Source organism: Malaclemys terrapin, chromosome 2, assembly GCF_027887155.1.
Source record: "Malaclemys terrapin pileata isolate rMalTer1 chromosome 2, rMalTer1.hap1, whole genome shotgun sequence".
Classification (NCBI taxonomy): Eukaryota; Metazoa; Chordata; order Testudines; family Emydidae; genus Malaclemys; species Malaclemys terrapin.
Genome location: NC_071506.1, coordinates 234,420,823 through 234,440,752, shown reverse-complemented (window position 1 = coordinate 234,440,752; position 19,930 = coordinate 234,420,823). Strand labels below are relative to the sequence as shown.

The 19,930-nt window shown below is 43.9% G+C and overlaps 1 protein-coding gene across 1 annotated transcript in view; it reads left to right on the top strand.

Moving 5' to 3' along the window:
- The window catches only part of SCIN (scinderin), a 100,930-nt gene that overhangs the window by 14,576 nt on the left and 66,424 nt on the right, over positions 1 to 19,930 (top strand). Inside the window, exon 3 of the mRNA XM_054020308.1 lies at positions 1,483 to 1,644. Coding sequence (XP_053876283.1) covers positions 1,483 to 1,644 — 162 coding nt within the window. The remainder of the gene's footprint in view (positions 1 to 1,482; positions 1,645 to 19,930) is intronic.

Genomic DNA, 19,930 nt, shown 5'->3' with positions numbered 1-19,930 from the left:
TAAGAATATTGTTTTGTTAATTCAACTGCTGCTTGCTGAGAAATAAATAGTCTGTGCCTTTAGGCACAACCCTGAGCAAGGGGTGTTGTGTGAACTACACAGCTCCAGGAGTAGCCTCACGACTCGTAACTCAGTCATAATTCTTATTTTGCTTCTTCCTTGAACTGGAGATTAGCAATTTGCTACTGTTCTGACCTATCCAGTCAGATACTACCCCCAGTCTGTGCTGGCTCAGGTACAGTGGCTATTGAGCAGAGGAGCCGGAACCCAAGTTGCACTCATTCCCCACTTCTCCTTGACCATTTGCTTGAGGAAGGGAGTAGATGGGGCCCCTTGTTAGGGGTCTCAAGTGCTTATTCCCCTGTGCAGGCACATAGGCCAAGTCAGTCTAGCCCCAAGGGAATACATTTAAACTCACGAAAGCTCAAACCAGTGTTTTAGATTTTCCTGGTGTGGGCAGCACACTGGGTCAGATTGCTTCCTAGGTGGTAATCATCCACTTCAGGGACAAGGAGATTACTCACAGAATTACCTTGGAATTGTCTCTCCTTCCCACACAGAACAGCATCTTGAAACCAGGACATCTCTTGAGAACGGAGGAGGGTAGGGTCATTTGTAGAGCAGTGTCAGTAATGGCTTTTTTGGCGTGCAGACAATTCTGTAAAATCAGCGGTGGGAAATCATTTCGGTCAAACTGAAAATGAATTTTTTCAAATAAAATATGGTTGGTTTGTATTGTGTCGAACAAAATGTTTTATTTTGACAAAATCAGAATGTTATGATTTTGACCATTTTTTAACATTTGATTTTTTAAAAAAATGAAATTAAAGGAAATTTTGAACCAAACTTTTTTTTGAATAAAAAAAATTCAAATGTTTTGTTTCAACTTTTAAAAAAAAATTTTAGATTTCTTTTGAAACAATTGAGCAAAACCAGCATGAACTCTCAGATCATTTTAGTGTTTCCAAATCTGCATTTTTTTTTCACCTGCTAGGGGGGAGTTTTGCCCATCTCTAGTCATCTGTGCAGAGGCCTTATGCCTCCATACTTCCTCCTAGCCCCTATGGGCTCCCCTCTTGGGTTCTGCCCAGACAGTCTGGGTCAGCATTATGCTGGTTTTCCTCACATGGTTGTGGGGAATAGTGATGGAGGGAGCAGCCAGTGCCATTCTCTGCTTCCCGCATTCAGAGGGTCCCCTTAGGAACAGGGAAGGGATGTAATGATACTGATACCCATCCCTTCTGTGGTAGTTCCACACACTGGTGTATCTGAATTACAACTGCATCCCCTCTGTTCACAGAAGTGCAGGGGTTGTTCTGACCCATTGTCTCTTTTTTTCTGGGCTGCAGTCAGTGTTGGTAATCCCAAGCAGCATGCCACATATCTCTCATTTTGTACGTGTCCGATGTCTGGTTTCTCAATGCTGCTGTAGAAAGCAAACCAAACTTAATCAAAGTTTCCATATTTGTTTTTTATATTTAGGCAGGTGGTGTTGCATCCGGATTTAAACACGTAGTCACTAACGACTTGAGTGCACAGAGGCTTCTGCATATTAAGGGCCGGAGGGTAGTGAGAGCTACAGAAGTTCCTCTCAGCTGGGCCAGTTTCAACAAAGGAGACTGTTTCATTGTTGATCTCGGAACTGTAAGTTTTTATAGCACTAAGGCTTTGAAAAATAACAGCAACATTCCCTCCTAAGGTCTGAATGATAGAATGAACTGTATAACTGAACTTGTCACGGTCCCATGAACTGAACGAAAGACCCAAGCTGATGTAGTATCACATTACGATTTGAAGGTCCTATGATAAATGACTCACAAAGGCTAACTTTAGAAAGTTAGTTTTATTTTCTTTACTGATATCGGAGTCTTGTATAAGCAGATTCTGATTTAGGACCCAGTCTTCCTAGTCACTGAAGGCTCTGGGAGTATAGACCTTGATGTCAGTATGAGCAGGATTTTACTTAAGTCTTTATTGAGTTGTCTATAATGACACCCGGGTCCCTTTCTGGCTTTCCTGTCTTGCCAGGCTTATACATTTAAAATGGCATTCTCCAAACTGTATGGTGGATTTGGTCTCCTGTGTTCTGCTCTCCCTGTGTGCACGATGCCTATTGATATCAGGGGCAAAATATTGAAGTTGAAATTCATTTGTGGAATGATGACACAGTTTTGGCCTTAAATGCAGTTCTTAATCTTCATTATCCCTTTTCATTTATTCTCTACAAACAATGCACTTGAAACATAACTGTGAAATGAATTGTTATAACAAGCTTACAATATATATTAAACAGTGATAGGCTTGCTGTAGAACTGTTTAGGTAATCTGAGACGAATTATAATTCAGAAGACACTTGTAAACAATGTTCATTTAGGGTTGAGAATATTTAAACCTTTAAACATGATCCTTTGAAGAGACAGGAGAAGGGGATTATGAGAAACAGTCCTCTACCTTGAGGCTTTCAAGTGAAAATAAACAGACTGATTTACAGCAGATGTCTTCCTCTTTATCTTACATAATTGCATATCCATACAGAAGTCTGCCTGTGTTTCCAGATCTTATCTGCACTAGTACAATGTTGCCTTCATGGAATTAATGTCTGAATTGTAGTTTAATGTTTTTATATTAAAACAAATTCCTGGGATGTAATCCACACTAGTTAAACATTACATCAATTGTCATCAGTTTAAACTTATTCACAAAACTGACACTGACATAGTTAAGGTATGAGAACACATGAAAGAAAATAACTGGACTTTCCTCTTTGCAGCAGATCTTGAGTCTAAACTCACATTAGAAACCTGACTGATTCTTTACTCTGAAAGAGAATCCTATACCTCTGCCGGGTATGCAACTTGGGTTAGGTAATATAGACCTGACCCTTTTGGGGAGGCTAGCATAGGCCCTGATCTGGGGGGTTTGTTTGGTTTATGCTTGGTATGGTTTCCTCCGTTTCTTACTCAGGGAAGATATTGGAGCATGTTGCCCTCTTTATTGGTTGTCTTGTATTTGAAAGTGTCCAGGGGCCTTTGGCTGTAATGTTTTTACAGCTTCGCACTCCTGCCAAGGTGGTGCCCTCCAACCATGGAATAAATAACCAATTGTTAAATGCCCACACTATTATCTGGAAATGGCATTTTGGGATTGGACAAAAGACACCTGGAAGAGCCAAATCCCCCCTCCAAAAATAATCCATTGACAGATTAGAATTCTGGAGCAAATAAACATGAATGGAAAATGCTGTATCTATAGCTGTGCCATCTCAGGGCCTGAACTACCCATGAGGTACTTGCCCCTTGCAACTCCTATTGACTTCTGGCCTCCAGATTCTTCAGGTGCATTATGGGGCTAGAAAAAATTTATTTCTAGCAGCCCTCCCTCCTCCCCCCCCCCCCCAAAAAAAAAAAGCAATGATTGCATCCTAGCTCATTTTCTATTGCTTTTGTAAAACATACTTTTTGGGTGGTGAGGATAGGAGATGAAAAAACAAAATATGTTGACATTTTTAATATTTAAATAATGTGTATGTCTGGTTCAGAGCTGTTTGAAAATGGTTGATTTGTAGGTTTTTCAGAAGGTTTCCTGAGAGAGTGGGCCAGATCCTCTTGAGCTGTGGGAGGAGCAATCTTGCCAGCCAGCCATTGGCTGACTACAGGATGACTGAACAGGAGGAGTGGGGTGCAGGAGGGCCCTGGAACCCTGAAAGTATACTAAACAAAACCAACAGGCTCTTAGTAGTGAGGACAATGGAGGGAGGCGATTTGCATGCAGATGTTCATTTTTCCATAGATCTGTAACTCCTTTGCTTTATCTGAGAAAAGTGTAGTGTCTGATTTAAGAAGTTCCTTCATAAAGTCTGTATATTCCCTTGTTTGTCTATCATAAGATTCCCTAAGGGTTACACAGTAAAACCAGAGTACTTAGGAGGATGGAGCTCTGGGGACGGCATGTTTAAGCAGTTGAAGAGACTCTCTGGGAGGGGGGGGGTGTTGCACTGATCTTGTGACTTAGTGCAGTTGGACTGCATGGTGCCACATGCCAGGGTGGGGTATTTGAGAGGACGTCTGTTCCCCAGGAATGTACCTGCTCCGACCCAGTAGGCTTAAATGTACATGGGATCAAAGAGTTTGATTCCACCAAAAGGAGGAACTCAGTCAGGGCTGTAACACCTTTTCTGGATTTCTGGGACTTCAGCGAAACATTTCTACTATTATTTAATAGTATGCACTGCCTTGTGAGGACTATCAGAGACCTCTGGCAGTGGGAAATCTGTAAATCTGTAACAGAGAATTATAGGACAGGTTTTACTGGGGAGTGCATGCGCAGTTACTTTGGCTTTGCACTGTTACAGTAAATGTACACATTTACTAGTACACATTCAGTTAGTCATTTGCCCACATATTAGAATTAATTTTTTCCTCCATCTGACCCACATGGTCACACCTCTTGAGTTTTCTGTTTGTATTTACAAACTGCATGTGTGTAGCATAAGCAAAAAGGGACCTGAATCTCATTTCTGTGTCTGTCACCTTTTTTTTAAATGTGAAAAAATAGGCATGGTTGGTAAAAATTCATGAGCCCCATAAGTGTGGTTCTACTCTCCAATATAATCGTGATAGCCAGAAGGTAGACGATGAGGGATAATGTGACTGTGAGTGTATGGCATCTTTCACATGCAACTCTAGGGAAAGCAAAGCTTACCAAAATAAAGTCAGTTGGAGCAAGAGACAGTATTATAGCGAAACATAGGCTAAGGATACGTGAAGTCCCAGCGAATATCTCTGCAATGGAAAATGCTTGGTGGTGGTGGTGCTAGACATGCAGAAGATTCCTGCACACTTTCAGGTAACTAGCAGTCAGAACAGTGCTGGATTAAGGTATAAGCTATCTAAGCTATAACTTAGGGTCTCACAATATGAGGGGCCTCTAAAAAATAAAAAACTGACTCCATTTCAAATTTTATCAACCGATTTTGATAAATAAAGGAGACGTGGGAAAAAGAAGATTCTAAATATAGACATTTTAATTCAATATGACAAAAATATGCACATCTGGCTACACAAATACCCTTACCATACCCTTACCCTTCACTAATTGTACATTATTGACAGGCAAGAGGCCAGGGCTGAGGGAAAAAACAATAATTGCACTTGTAAAATTATTATTTCTATGAGTAAGTCTGCTATCAGTCTCCTAAGGCAGCATTTCGTTGGCCAGCTGCTACTGGTAAAATTCTGACCATGTCTTCATAACTTATTTAAGTAAATAAATCTCACTGCCAATAAAATCAGGGAAAATGTGAGGTCGGAGATGGCAATGTTGTGAAGCAATCCTGCCAAGCTCACACTTGTATGTTAGTGTGTTCGTTCTTCTTTTGATCTGTACATACGTACAACTGTGTATTTTAGTGTGCACGCCGCTTTCTGCTTCATGCACTATCTATGCTTCACATGATTGAGTTTGCAGGTGATGATCTTATGGACTTGGATCCAGTGGATCTTGAGGAGGATAAATTTTGTGTTGCTTCCCTCTGTCAGTTTCGGGAACCTTCACAGTAAATATCAGAGTGCTGATGAAAGGATAAATAGAGGGTTTTGAGAGAAGTGAAGGAAAATATACATATATATCAAAATATTCTGAGTCCTTAATTTGAAATAACTTGCTCACCATGTGCATATATAATTTATAAGCTATTAAAGCCTATAATATTCATTATATTTGCTTGCATATAGGCTAGTTTTTCTCACTTTCTCAATGCCTGTCTAGAGATTAACAGTCTTTTTTCTGGTAAATTCTTTCTTTCTTTTTCGCACATCTAGCTTGTTGTCACTCTGTGTCCGACGTGTTTACTCAAGATTAATTAGTGGTCCTGGGGGAGACAGAGGATAGAGAAGTGAATGTGAAGAGAGATGTTTGCCTAGAAAAAAGACTGGGATTTTCTGCTTGGCTGGTTTGGAGCATGCAAGATAATATTTTATTATAGGTAGTATGCTATGTAAAAATTCTTATATAGACTTTTATAAATCACATATATACATAATAAAAAATTGTATTTTTATAGTATGGCAAAAGCAAAATCCCAACAATTCATTGTTTCATAGCGAAAATTAAATCGAAATAAAAATGTGTAAATATATAATATATATGGTCTGGATAAACTTTATATTTCCCTAACAAAATTAATCAAACATTTTTTCATTTATTGATATGAAAAGAAGGATAATTTTCCTTATTCATGATGTAAAAAAAATTATATATTCATTCTTGTTTTCCTGTGAGAACATAGCACTAACTTTCACAGAAATATGTTGGTAAAATAACAGTGCTTTTTGGTATGTGTAGAATTTATTTATAATATAATAAAATTATTTTTTTTACTGGTTTCAATAGAAATTTTCTGCTACTAATTTTAGTACCAATGCTAGGTAATTCAGCATAAACTTCTATTAAAAACACAACAAATCTATTTATTGGAAAAATACAACCTGCATACAATTTTCTGATGGTTTGCTTATTACTTGGGTATAATTCGTATCAGTATAACTAATAGTTGAGCTTTAAGCCTGTGAGTTATGTGCATCATATATCCTTTATTGCCTCTTGTATCCTCTATTGCCATCTTATATCCTCTGATATCCTCATTGCATATTCAGATAAGGAATTTCACATTTAGATGCCTCATCCGAGAAGAAAATTTTCCTGAGAACTCTTCTGGTACATTGTATTTTTACTATATTTTTTTAATTTTGTATTTTTTTTTATATTGTTTACTTCTACTTTACTTAGGTGGAGTACAAGCGTCGATTCGGGGATCGATTGTCGCGTCCCGACGAGACGTGATAATTCGGTCCCTGAGAGATCGATTTCTACCCGCCGATTCAGGCGGGTAGTGTAGACGTAGCCTTACATACGCAATTAGTTCGAACAATTTATCTAAAATTTCTTTTTGTCATGTCATCGTTACAGAGAGGGCTACTGAAAATGAAGATTATTATTCTATTTTTACAACTTTGCCTGTGTATATATGCAAATATAAAGCTTTCGTGTTTATATATTCAATGTCCTTTCTGTGAAGATAATAAACTCATTAATTGTAGTTAGCCTGAGGTAAAATCCTAAGTGAAGACAAGGCAGTTTGTAGCTTTCACCAGGGCCGGCTCTAGGCACCAGCAAAACAAGCTGGTGCTTGAGGCGGCACATTTTTAGGGGCGGTATTCTGGCGCGGGCCATGCCGCCCCTAAAAATGTGCCCTGGCCGCCCTAACTCACCACCGCTGCTGCCGCTCGCGCGCTGCTGCTCGCCCTCCCTCCCAGGCTCTCAAACCCGGGAGGGAGGGGGAGACCCCGAGCGGCCGCGGCGCGCGAATCAGCTGATTCACGCGCCATGGAAGCTGGGGATCTCCCCCTCCCTCCCGGGTTTGAGAGCCTGGGAGGGAGGGCGAGCAGCGGCGCGCGCATCAGCTGTTTCGCGTGCCGCGGCCACTCGGGATCTCCCCCTCCCTCCCAGGTTTGAGAGCCTGGGAGGGAGGGGGAGACCCCGAGTGGCTGCAGCGCATGCGCTGCTTCTCCCTCTCCCTCCCTTCCTCCCGCCCTCCCTCCCTCCCTCCTAGGCTTGAGAGCCTGGGGGGAGGAGGCAGGGCTGGGGGTTTGGGGAAGGGGCGGAGTTAAGGCGGGGCCGGGGGGTGGGGTAAGAAAAAAACGAGGGGGGGGGCGGCCAAAATTGTTTTTGCTTGGGGCGGCAAAACTCCTAGAGCCGGCGCTGGCTTTCACACAAGTTACTATGGGAGTGTCTGGAGTGTACCTTGACCTGCTGACAAATATGAAAATTGCAAAGTACTTTGTCTTCACTGGAATTTTACCTCACATTAGTTAACTGGAACTAGCCAACATGTGGTAAGAACACAGCTGTTTTCCTAGGGAAGAGAAGTGAGATGAGGTGGGGGTAGAAGGAGTGGAACACATTGCAAAATTAATGGGAAGTAATGTAAATATTTTACACTTTCTTATTTTCAAGTTTTTGAAAGTCACCCGGCTTTATACCATGCAGCAAACAGGTTACTGAGTGTCATTTTATTTGATAATCAAAAATCTGATAGTGTTAATGCCCCCTTGGTCCAGTTTATGTGATCTTCCATTACATATCTTATTGTGGTTATTCTTGCCTGCGTACCAGTATAATCTAATCCAGCACTGCAATTTCCTTCAAGCTCGTTTTTAAAAAGACCACACACAGACAGAAACTGTGTTTATATATATTTTGTTTTCACTTTTGCCCAAACTAAGGGCAACATATTCTACCCTCAGTAATCTTCGTGTAATTGAGAGTAATGTCTACACTGCAGTTGAAAACCCATAGCTGGCCCGTGCCAGCTGACTTGGTCTAAGAGGCTCATGCTAAGGGGCTGTTTAATTGCAATATAGATGTTTGGGCTTGGGCTGGAGTCTGGGCTCCAGGACCCTACGAGGTGGAAGGGTCCCAGAGCTCGGGCTGCAGCTGGAGCCCAAAAGTTTACACTGCAGTTAAACAGTCCCTTAGCCCGAGTCCCACAGGCCCTCCGTGGGTGTCTAATTGCAGTATAGACATACCTTGATTGCCCAACTTCAGCTCCCCATCCTCTCCCCCTCCCTCCAATCCAACACCTAGCTTAATCTTATGTGATTTGTTTTATTACCTGGGCTTTGAAGTCAGTGGGGATTTTATTGGTGTAGCAGAAAACAAAATTTAAACCAAATTCTCTGTACGCAAGTAAGTGAATGAACAGCAGTTTTGTGTGTGTATGTATCTACAGAGAGGCAAAGTTGGGATCGGATCCAAACTTCCCCAAAGTCTGGGGCTGTGTGTATCTGGGGCTTTGGTTTGGGCCTGTTTCTACTACTGCGTCCGACTTCAAAGAGGAAGGGCCAGACATTAATGTTCTCTTTTCTATTTAAGTGATCAGAACATGCGACTTCTGAGTTGCCTAGCATATGGTTACTGAACAATCTATAGTTTAAGGAACAAGACATGTGGAAATAGTATACATGGAAAGGCAGCTAGTGAAAACTGTTCATTCAATGTATTCAGTTCCTCCTTATCAACTTCTCACAGAAGTTAATTCTGCTCATTTCATGAACATAGGTTTTTACTCCAAATACTCTACAGCTTGTGTTATTTAAACTCTAATCTCAAAGCCTTTAAAAGGCGAGGTGTAAAGAAGCCATGAAAGATAGTGTCCAATGTGGGTTTTTTCTATACACTATAGTGCATTTGTTTTTACTAGGAGTTATGCAGCTGCTGAAACTACTGAAATGGGGAGTGTAATGTGCTCAGTGGCCTGTCACTTGTAGGGGAGAAAGTCTCTATCGCTGACTAGCATGTGATCAGCACAGTATCAAGAGTAAGACATAGGCTCGATATATACTAGGAACTTGGTGAAACAGATTATGGAACAAAAACTTTGTACTCCAGTCCATTGATGCCCTTGCTGTGAAATTATTTTAGTTATTAGAATTTTTATGGCACTTGTTTTTGGCTTTCTTAACTTTTCTCTTTTTAGCCCTGGCTAGGGTTTTATAGTACATGGACAGTGCACATATTTTCATTTGCCTTCAATCAGGACAGGGTGCCAACTGAATACAAAGTGCACTGTATGTGGAGAAAGGGGGGGAGGGGGAATTCATACCAAACCTCCTCTGAATGAAGCAAGTGTTTTTGCCTGTACTGTTATTAACCCCCACACCCAGTTCAGAGCCAGAAATGGATGCACTGGGATGTGCTTTCATAATTTCTCTCCAGTAATTGCTTGCACCATTCATTTTAAGATCTCAGAGTTCTTTGTAAACTGTAAGTAATCAAGCCTCTGAACACTTTTGTTTAGCAGGTAAGTATTGCTATATCATTCTTTCAAATGAGAACTCATGTCACTCAGCATGCCACTAGCCAGGGCTGGCTCCAGGGTTTTCGCCACCGCAAGCAGCGCAAAAAAAAAAAAAAAAAAAAAAAAAAAAAAGTCGCGATCTGCGGCGGCAATTTGGCGGGAGATCCTTTGCTCCGAGAGGGAGTGAGGGACCGTCCGCCAAATTGCCGCCGAACAGCTGGATGTGCCGCCCCTCTCCGGAGTGGCCACCCCAAGCACCTGCTTGGCAAGCTGGTGCCTGGAGCCAGCCCTGCCACTAGCAGTCAGAAGAAGAGCCCAGGACTACTGATTCCTAGTTACACACTGTACCCAGTACACCAAACTATATTGTCCCTTCTACACTAATATGTTGAAAAGGGAGAATTCTTCTTTGAGTTGATGCATCTGTGTATTTCATGTAGGTGTGTACACACACCCAGCTCACTGAAACTAGAGAACTTTGCCTAGCATCCATACAGGGACGGTGGTTATGCCATGTGGCTCTAGCCTCTCCTTTGGCTATATAAGAGCAGCGCTGCCCCAACCCCCTCCTCAGTTCCTTCTCACTGCCCACGGCTAGAGTCAGCGCTTGGTGTGGTGTTTTCACCTCATGTTTTCAGTCTGTTTTCTGAGAGATTTTTTCCCCCTCTAGATAATAGTTGATTAGTAGAACCTTAGGTTTAGTTTAGTGTTAGTATAGTGTTGGAGTAGTTGCAGGGCCAGCTCCAGGGTTTTGGCCACCCCAAGCAGCCAAAAAAAAAAAAAAAAAAAAAAGCCACGATCTATAATTAATGGAGATATCCCATCTCCTAGAACTGGAAGGGACCTTGAAAGATCATCGAGTCTAGCCCCCTGCCTTCACTAGCAGGACCAAGTACTGATTTTTGCCCCAGATCCCCAAGTGGCCCCCTCAAGGATTGAACTCACAACCCTGGGTTTAACAGGCCAGTGCTCAAACCACTGAGCTATCCCTCCCTCTGCAGCAGCAATTCAGCGGAAGGTCCTTCGCTCCGAGCTGGAGTGAGGGACTGTCTGCCAAATTGCCACCAAATACCTGGACGTGCTGCCCCTCCCCTGAGTGGCTGCCCCAAGCACCTGCTTGCCAGGCTGGTGCCTGGAGCTGGCCCTGAATAGTTGGCTGCCTTGTGTGATGTCCTCACCAGGGTTCAAGCATTGTCCATCGTGTGCAGGAGCCATTCCCAATAGTGATCCCCACAAGAGGTGCTTGTTGTGTCTCAATGATTGACACATTAAGGAACAGTGCTCCATCTGTAAGTCATTCAAAAAGAGGATACAAGTGTTGAGACTTATGGCTGAAGCAGTACCTTCCGAAGCAGGCCCTGAGATCAGCTTTGGCACTGAGGCCCTCATGTGATTGGTGGTCGCCTGTGGAACTGGCAAGTGATGCTGCACCATGTTCAGATCCTGCAATTTCCCCCAAGAGGAGGAGGATTCATTCTCCCTCTCATGTGGTGAGGAAGAAGTCCCGTAAGACTAATCAGGACCACTCTCCGGTTCGGGTAGACTCTTCCTCATCTTCTACGGGGAGTACTGACAGCACCAGACTCCTTCCTACATGTGGATGGAACAGGGCCATCCAACCACTTACCAGTACCCCGCTGAGATCAGTGAGAGCCCATATCATCAACTCCAGTTCCAGCCTTGCGGGGGGTCTGTTGAGTTCAATACTGAAGACCTAGGGACCAGCACCGACTGTTTCCACATCAGTGGGTCTTCAGTCTTGCTTTGCCTCTCAGTCCCTGAGTCTCCAGTAGTTCAGGAGTTTTCCAGTATTTTCTGGTGTTTCCAGGAGTTTCTAGCACTTCATCCTCCATTGTGTCCTTGGCACCTTCTGGTCTGTATTGTGACAGCATACAAAATAGCTCAGATTGCATCTGCCCAAAGGGCTTAAACTCTTTCCGCGAGGGCCCTGGCATTTTGAAAACCACTGATTTAGACACAGCAGGTCGTGATCCAATACTGGAATTGAAGGCACTGAGTCGTGGCGGCTCCAGTCAGCACTGCTGATTGGGCCATTAAAAGTCCCATCGGTGGTGCTGCCTGGCTAAGGCAAGTTAGTTCCTACCTGTTCCGATGCTGCGCTGTGCCCCGGAAGCGGCCAGCAGCAGGTCTGGCTCCTAGGTTGGGGAAGGGAGGGGGGCATGGGGCTCAGCGCGCTGCCCCTGCCCCAAGCACCAGCTCCACACTCCCATTGGCCAGTTCCTGGCCAATGGGAGCTGGGGGGCGGTGCCTGTGGGCGAGAGCCACGCTGAGCCACTTACGTGCCTCCACCTAGGAGCTAGACCTGCTGCTGGGCGCAGCGCAGTCCGCAGTGCCAGGACAGGCAGGTAGCCTGCCTTAGCACCCCAGCTGCGCTGCTGACTGGGAGCCACCTGAGGTAAGCCTGTGCCCCAATCCCCTGCCCCAGCCCTGAGCCCTCCCCCCCCAAACCCAGAGCCCCCTCCTGCATACCAAACCCCTCATCCCTGGCTCCACCCCAGAGCCTGCACCCAGAGCCCTGACCCCCCCGCCCCCGCATCCCGACCCTCTGCCCCAGCCGTGAGCCCTCCCCAAACCCCTCATCCCTGGTCTCACCCCAGAGCCTACACCCCCAGCCCAGAACCCTGATCCCCTCCCGCATCCCAACCCCTGCCCCAACCCAGAGCCCCCTCCTACCTGTATTCTGCAACCCATCCTCCATCCCTTCTGCACTGAGGTCCTTACTTTTGATGTTTGGTGCAAAGGAACTGAGGGAGGATGGGGGGGCACTGCTGCCTTTATACACCCAGAAGAGCGCTGCCACTGTGGGTACTGCTAGGCAAAGTTCTCTGGCTTCGGGACACTGGAGGCACACACACCTACATGGAATACATGTGCGCATCCAGAGACTACCTATACCTGCTGATAGTGGGGGGCAGAGTGAGGACAGCAGCAGGGGCACATGACCATGCATGCCCCCTCCCCCCACATGCATGACCTCTGTGTGCATCACATCTCAAAGAACAACAGGTACAATACAGATAAATAACTGTTTTAGCCTGAGGAGCTAGATGCTTCCTTCACACAAAAGCAGTAGGACAGAGAGAGCACTAGAAATGTGGACCTGTTACTATGCCAGTTTGTACACTGCAGCTCCAAGGGGGAAAGGTCTGCTGGCAAGTATCTGCGGCCAGACACCCATCGGTCAGTACATAAAGTGCAGTCAACAGCGCACGGTTATGGAGAAAAGATGGAAACTGTAACCCAATTTCACCTTAAACTTGAAAACCAGAAGGCAAATAACAAAAAATTCAACAATTTTTTTTTTCAAATTGTGATTTTAAAGTCAGTCATGATTTTTTAGAGGCCTGACTCAGACTTTTGAACTCTTACACTTGACAGTAGTCTAATCCTGCCCTCGCTGGTAGGATTGTGGCAGGAGATGTAACATGAGACAGCATCCAGGCATCTCCTGCCTGCATCAGCCAGGGCAGGATTTGAATCTCTCATTATTTTAGCATATGACCTCCATGCATGCATTGGTGACCAGTTACGCACACAAGTAGTCCCATAGACTTGAATTCGGTGAAATTGCTCATGTGAATAGCTGCTCACCAATGTGAGGAAGGAGATAATTTGTCCTACAGTGACATTAAAAGTATATAATAGAGATGGATATAAGGCAGTATTCATACCAGTAACAAAACACACCTCTGTAACATACATAGTCATTTTGATTCCTCTCAAGCTGACTGTTAATATAATTTCAGAAATGGACTTCTGAAAAATAAACAGGGTATAGCATAGGAATTACACATGAATTAACATGCTGTTTTGAGAAGAGTGAGCATTTGAAGGCTATTTTCACTCTTACAGATATTTGATTTGTCAGCCTTCCAATTCAGAATAATTCTAGTAAAGTAAGACTAAAAATAGTTTAAGTAAATTCTGTTAAATTATGTATCCTGTACCTGAAGTTCAGCATGTAACATTTTTCCTTTAAACAATATTTTATATTGCATAAATCTTTAATGTATATTCTAATTCTGCTGCTTAGATGGAGATAGTAAAAAATAATACTTTGAACGCAAAACACACAAATTAATTTTCACAACACTCCTGTGTGATTGGCGCAGTATGTATCATCCATTCGACAGATGACTCAATTGAAATAGAGTGATTAACTTGCTTGAGGTTGCCCAGCTAACCACTGAAAGGCTAAGAATAATACCCAGGAACCCTGACTATCTACTGCACTATCTTGGTCCCTAATGTATTCATTTCCTGTGTGAACTCCCTCACCTCTTCCTGGGCCTCTCACTTGACTAAGAACATTCTAAAACTTGAAAATTTATTGACAAGCTCAACAATCTAGGGATAACTCTTTTTTTATGGTCGTATTGTTTTCTTCCACAAATTTCAAATTGAATCCCATTGTTTTTTGTAAAACTGGACTGTTGCAAAACCCACTAACATGTTTTTGTATGCTTTCTTGCAATCATCTTTTTTTTACTAAATCAATTTAAATTAAGTTGGAGGCTGCTAGTCCATCATGTGGACTGTGTCCTTACAGTGATTTTTAATAATGGAAATTGAAAAGGATCACATAAGTTGCTGTATATATGGAATAGTATTAAAAATATATTCATATTTATATTTTAATTTTCTGTACACACTAATTAGACTGGAAGCACAAGTGTATAATATCCTGGATAATATTTGCTTGGTTTTGTGCTTCAAGACTTCAGTTGTTTAGGTGATTCTCTTCAGGGAAGTAGTATAGAATTTTTATATTTGAGCTAGTAGAAACAGTGGACCATATCCTCACCTGATGTAAATGACAGGTTCCACTGATGTCAACTGAGTTATATTGATTTATAGCAGCTGAGGATGCTATAGTATCTGACCCTGGCTCCAACTCTCAGCTTCGATTCCTAGTTCTGATTCAGGCTTGACTCTTGGATCTGGTAATTGGCAGTTGACTCTGCTGCTGACCTTTGGCTTTGTTCCCCTACGTGGATACCAGCTCTGAATATTAGGCCAGACCACCTCAATCTTGGTCCCTAACACTGATATCCGCAATTGGGACCTGTGGCTTGGCACTGGCAGTCCACAGTCTGGAAAAACAGCTGGGCAGGATGGCCAAGCCAGAGATCTTAGTTCTTTTTCCCCCATGACAATTCTGACTTCTGCCACTCTCTGTCTAAACTCCTTTTTGTACCTTACCCATGCCATGCACCCCTATGTAGTGTGAACCCTTGCAATTATGTTCTCATAAACACTCCTCCCAGGGTTTCTCTCACAAATTATACTCTCATGTATGTGAAATGACAGTCCGATTCTTAAGGGTCTGGGCTACCTGGGGCTTGTCTTCATCCTTTTTTTCCTTTTTTCCCCCCGTGTCCTCAGCCAGATCCTCATGGAAAAAGTAGGAGGAACAACTCCACAAACTGCTCTTTCCATATTTTTCCTTTGCCACTTTAGATAAATGAGTCCTAACAGGCCAGTCAGGTTCAGCATATCCCTGAGCTTTGGCACCTGTATCACCCACTTGTACCTTGTTAGAAACTGTTACAGTACCTGAAGCCCCAAGAGGTGTGCTGTTCTGGGAGATTAGGGGGTGGGGGTCTCCTGCCCTGGTAGCTCAATGGCCTACTGTGGAACACTGACCCCACCCCAAACCTGTGACAGTGTTGCTCCTCCATCTGGGCAGCCAAGGCCAACAATCTTGCCAAATCATCTCAAAGCCTGTGCATTAGGTGGCATGGCCAAGGTAGGTGGGAGCTGGGTGGCTACCTCTGGCACGGTGCACAGCACACCACAGCCAGTGCCTTCCCCTACTGGGGGCCATTGACCCCCATTCTTGGAACCCAGGGGCCTCAGCTGGCCTCCCTGCTGGCTAAAGGAGAGAGAGGCACAACCCAGAGACAGTCTCACCCTCTTCATCCTCCAAATCAACCTCAGTCAGGTTGAGACCCTCGCTTCCCCCAGACTCAGACCCCTGTGAATGGGATTTGGGCTCCCACCTGGCGGGGAGGTGCCCATCACCTAATTCACTACCTACTGTAAGATGAACGTTTCCAGCAGTGGTCATGAGGTGTTCATCCTCTAGCTCCCGACCTCCGGTAACGCTTTCTCAGCATTGGGGCCATGCTAGTGGGCCTCTCTGCTGTAAAGTCTTGTGGAAACCGAGAATCTCTCTTCCCCACCGGGCAGCGAGCGTAGGCCCACAATGCCCTGGCAAAACTACGGAAAGAAACCCTCACCCCCACCCCAGGGGCAACCACCCCTTAATGCATCCAGGAGGGCTGGATTGGCCCCTTCCAGGCCATGAGAAGCCCCTCTAGAAGCCCTGTCCCCTTCTGTGGTCTTTCTTCCCCAAGCACAACAGACTCCTGCTGTGGCAGCACAGGAAGGGGCCACTGCCAGAGAGGCAGCCACTGCTGCTGCCGGCCCCATATCCCAGGACACCCTGCAGCTACAGGCTGGGTCCCACTGCGCGAATGGGGGAATGGCCCAAGGCCATCCCTGCACTAGCTTCCTCATCACGGGGGCTCTGACGTAGCCCCTCACCCCATGAGCTGAAGTGGTGGGGAGGGGACTCAGCCGCAGGCCGAGTCCCAGTCAAGCAGCTCCTGGAGCAGGCACCCTCAGTAGCAGCATGGCCCTCATCCCTCTCTCTTGTGAGCAGATGGACGGGGGCAGCAGTAGCGTGCCCAGGCTCAGCTGAAGGCCCTGGAGGCCTGGAGCCAGCCACATCAACTCCCTCCCCTCAACATGGCTTCTTCTCCTCAATGGGCTGTGCTGCCAGCTTGGGGACCAGGAGTACAACCCCTGTGGCAGGACAAAGACCCCTTTGACAGGGTGCAGCCCCACAAGCAGGAAGGGGGATCCCAGAGCTTCTACTTTTCTCTTCACATGCTGCCTCTACTGGGTGCAGAAGCTGCCTCGATTTTCCTTCTCCTGGCATCCTGGAACTGGGAACTTAAAAAAATCCTGGGGGGAAAAAATTAGGAATCCTGGATCTGGGGAATCCAAAAAGTAACCTCGCTGCTGCTGAAATAGAGCAAAAAGCCTCCCTTCCCACCCATCCCCTCAATGTCCCGGGCTAGGCTTTAAATTAATGGGGGGGGGGCGACACACACCAATCTGCTTCCCTCCTTCCCCAGCTGGTTAAATGGGTGGCTAGAACCTCCGGAGTGCATCCCCTGCATTGCCCAGTGAGTGCTTTCCTCCCCCTTTCTATTGGGGCAGTCCTAATCACTGCTTGTCCCATCAAATTTTCCATCCATTCATGTAGGTGGGTGCAGATGAAAAGGATATCTCTGCAGATGGAGCTGGCTTTCTAGGATATGTCTACCTTGCAATTAAACACCCGTGGCTGGCCTGTGTCAGCTGAGTCGAGCTTGTGGGGCTGTAAAATTGCAGTGTAGATGTTCAGGCCAGGGCTGGAGCTCAAGCTCTGGGACCCTATGTGGGGGGACTGTTCCAGAGCCTGGGCTGCAACCTCAGACTAGACCTCTGCACCTGCAGTTTTACATCCTTACAGCCTGAGCCCTGTGAGCCAGAGTCAGCTGACACAGGCCAGCTGCGAGTGTTTACAGTGTATATATAACCCTAGTGTTTTCCCTGGGCTGGGCTGGGCTGGGCGGAGGTTTGCAAATATCATGTCTGCCTAATGGGATGATATGAGAGGATCTAAAGGAGATCTCTTTGTGGAGATTTCCTCCCACAGAAGCCCATTCCACAGATTTAACATATGGGGTCATCAAACCATTGTGTCCCGCTTTTAGAAAAAAAATACCTTCCCTGGGCTCACCACGTACATATCAGGTTTAATTCCATACAAATAAAAAACAAAATACAGTCAGCCATGTTAATTCCACTGGAAGAAACTGGGGCCAAGATTTTGTCAAAAGTGATTTAAGGTACCTCGATTTTTGGGTGTCTCACTTCAGCCTTAAAGGGGCTTGGTTTTCAGAATGTGCTGAAAACCAGGTCCCCTTAAGATGCATTAAGATAGCACCCCAAATCATTAGTCACTTTTGATAATCTTGGCCTTATTTTTTTAAATGCAAATGACAGTTCAGTGTCAGTATTGTTAATATTGTAGTATATATTTATAGAGCTGCCAGTCATCCTCCAAGACTGGACTTCACACAGCTAGGTATTGTTTATTTAAAGAAGAGAGAGTCAAGGTGCAAAGAATATTACTCGTATGTAGTGTAGTAGAAACCTGGTGAACTTTAACCTTAATGAACGTGCTGGAGAGAGAGATTCTTTCAACTTGCAAAGCACACAGTGATAAGGCAAGACTTCCTTAATCTCTCCAGTTAATTTTGTAGAAACAGATTTTATTTCTCCTCCTTATTGCTTCTATATCTCGCGAGAAATAACAAACTCTTATTTATTGCTGATACATCTTCAGTGGTCCCAGCATGTGTTGCTGATGTTTGAAATCAGCTAAATTGGGAGCAACAAAGAGAAAAGGAAGATGAGAATGAAAAGTAAGCCTGAAATATGTGTTTGAGTGTTTTACTTCTGCAGAAATATAATATGAACAATAGGTATATATGCACCCAGAAAGTCTTTGAGAATTTAGGAAAAAATTCAAAAATACATGAGAAACAGATCAGGGGGAAACAATTTGGATAAAATTATAGTTCCTTTATCTTTCACTTAAACTTAAAGCAAACCTTTACTGAAGTTTCAAAAAGTTTGGTACTTCTCTCTTTTTAGTACCTGGACCTCCATGGTTCTGCTTCTTGTGAGAAAACCAGCAGTATTGAAATGATGAGACTATTTTTTTCCCCCAGAGTTTGCAGCCTAATTCGTAGTAGTACCAAAAATCTTGCAGGTGAGACTTCTTACAAGATTTCCAGTTGGGTTCTGCAGATCTAAGAAATTTGGATGAAGAAGTGAACTTCTGGGTGCTTCTCAGAACCAAATTCTAAGTCTTTTGAGATCTGTCCATCACTGAGGCCCTGTTTACAAACTGATCAAATTGATTGGCATAGCTATTGCAAAAAAAAACTATTCCACAATTGCTATTTCAGAATAACTCCCCATGCAGACACTATTCCAGAAAAAAGTGTCTTTATTCCACAGTAATTACTCCATTCACAAAGCCAAGTAATTATTCTGGAATAAAATCAATTTTATTCTGGAATAGAGTGCCCAAATGGAACAGTTAAACTGGAATAGCTCTGTGTAGACAAGACCTAAAATAAATGAGATTTTAGGAAGAAAATAAAAAGGTGAATGGAGTTATAGGTGTGCGAAGGATTTCTGAGAAGAGACTTCTTGTTTATAGCTCCTCTCTCTCTCTCTTCCATTCAATGAATGAGCAATAAAACAACACTAAACACTCCATTTGAGATCTCCTGCTATCTTCGTATGCATTGTCATATTTGTTTACAACAAGCATTAATTTTATGCAGTATGATTACAAAGGAAAAATATTTGTTTCTCAGTATTGGTTTATTACCTTATGCTTTACTAAGTCCCAGTGTCTTTTCTCTGTCGTTCATTAGGTACACCTTATTTGTTCAGTATTTATGTTTTTAATACACCTCTACCCCGATATAACGCTGTCCTCGGGAGCCAAAAAATCTTACCGTGTTATAGGTGAAACTGCATTATATTGAACTTGCTTTGATCCGCCGGAGTGCACAGCCCCGCCCTCCTGGAGCACTGCTTTACCACGTTATATCTGAATTCGTGTTATATTGGGTCACGTTATATCGGGGTAGAGGTGTACATCCTTCTAATATTTTTGGCTTTGGTAAATGTTTTGCCTACATTTGTTGAATGGCGTTAATTAAGTGGATGCTACATGGTCTTTCTAAGACATCCCTGATTTCCTAACCTCACCCTTAGTTGTTTTTGAATAAAAAATATGGTAAATGAGACTGGATTTGCAATGGTTTTTACTCTATACTTAGGTTTGGCAGAATTCAATTTCTTTGAATAATTTTGATGGATGATATAAATGTTTGTTTTAAAGCATTTTTTCTTTATCATTTTTTTCAAAATGTGCACAGTTGCAAGAAAATATGGGAGGCAGGCAACAGAAGG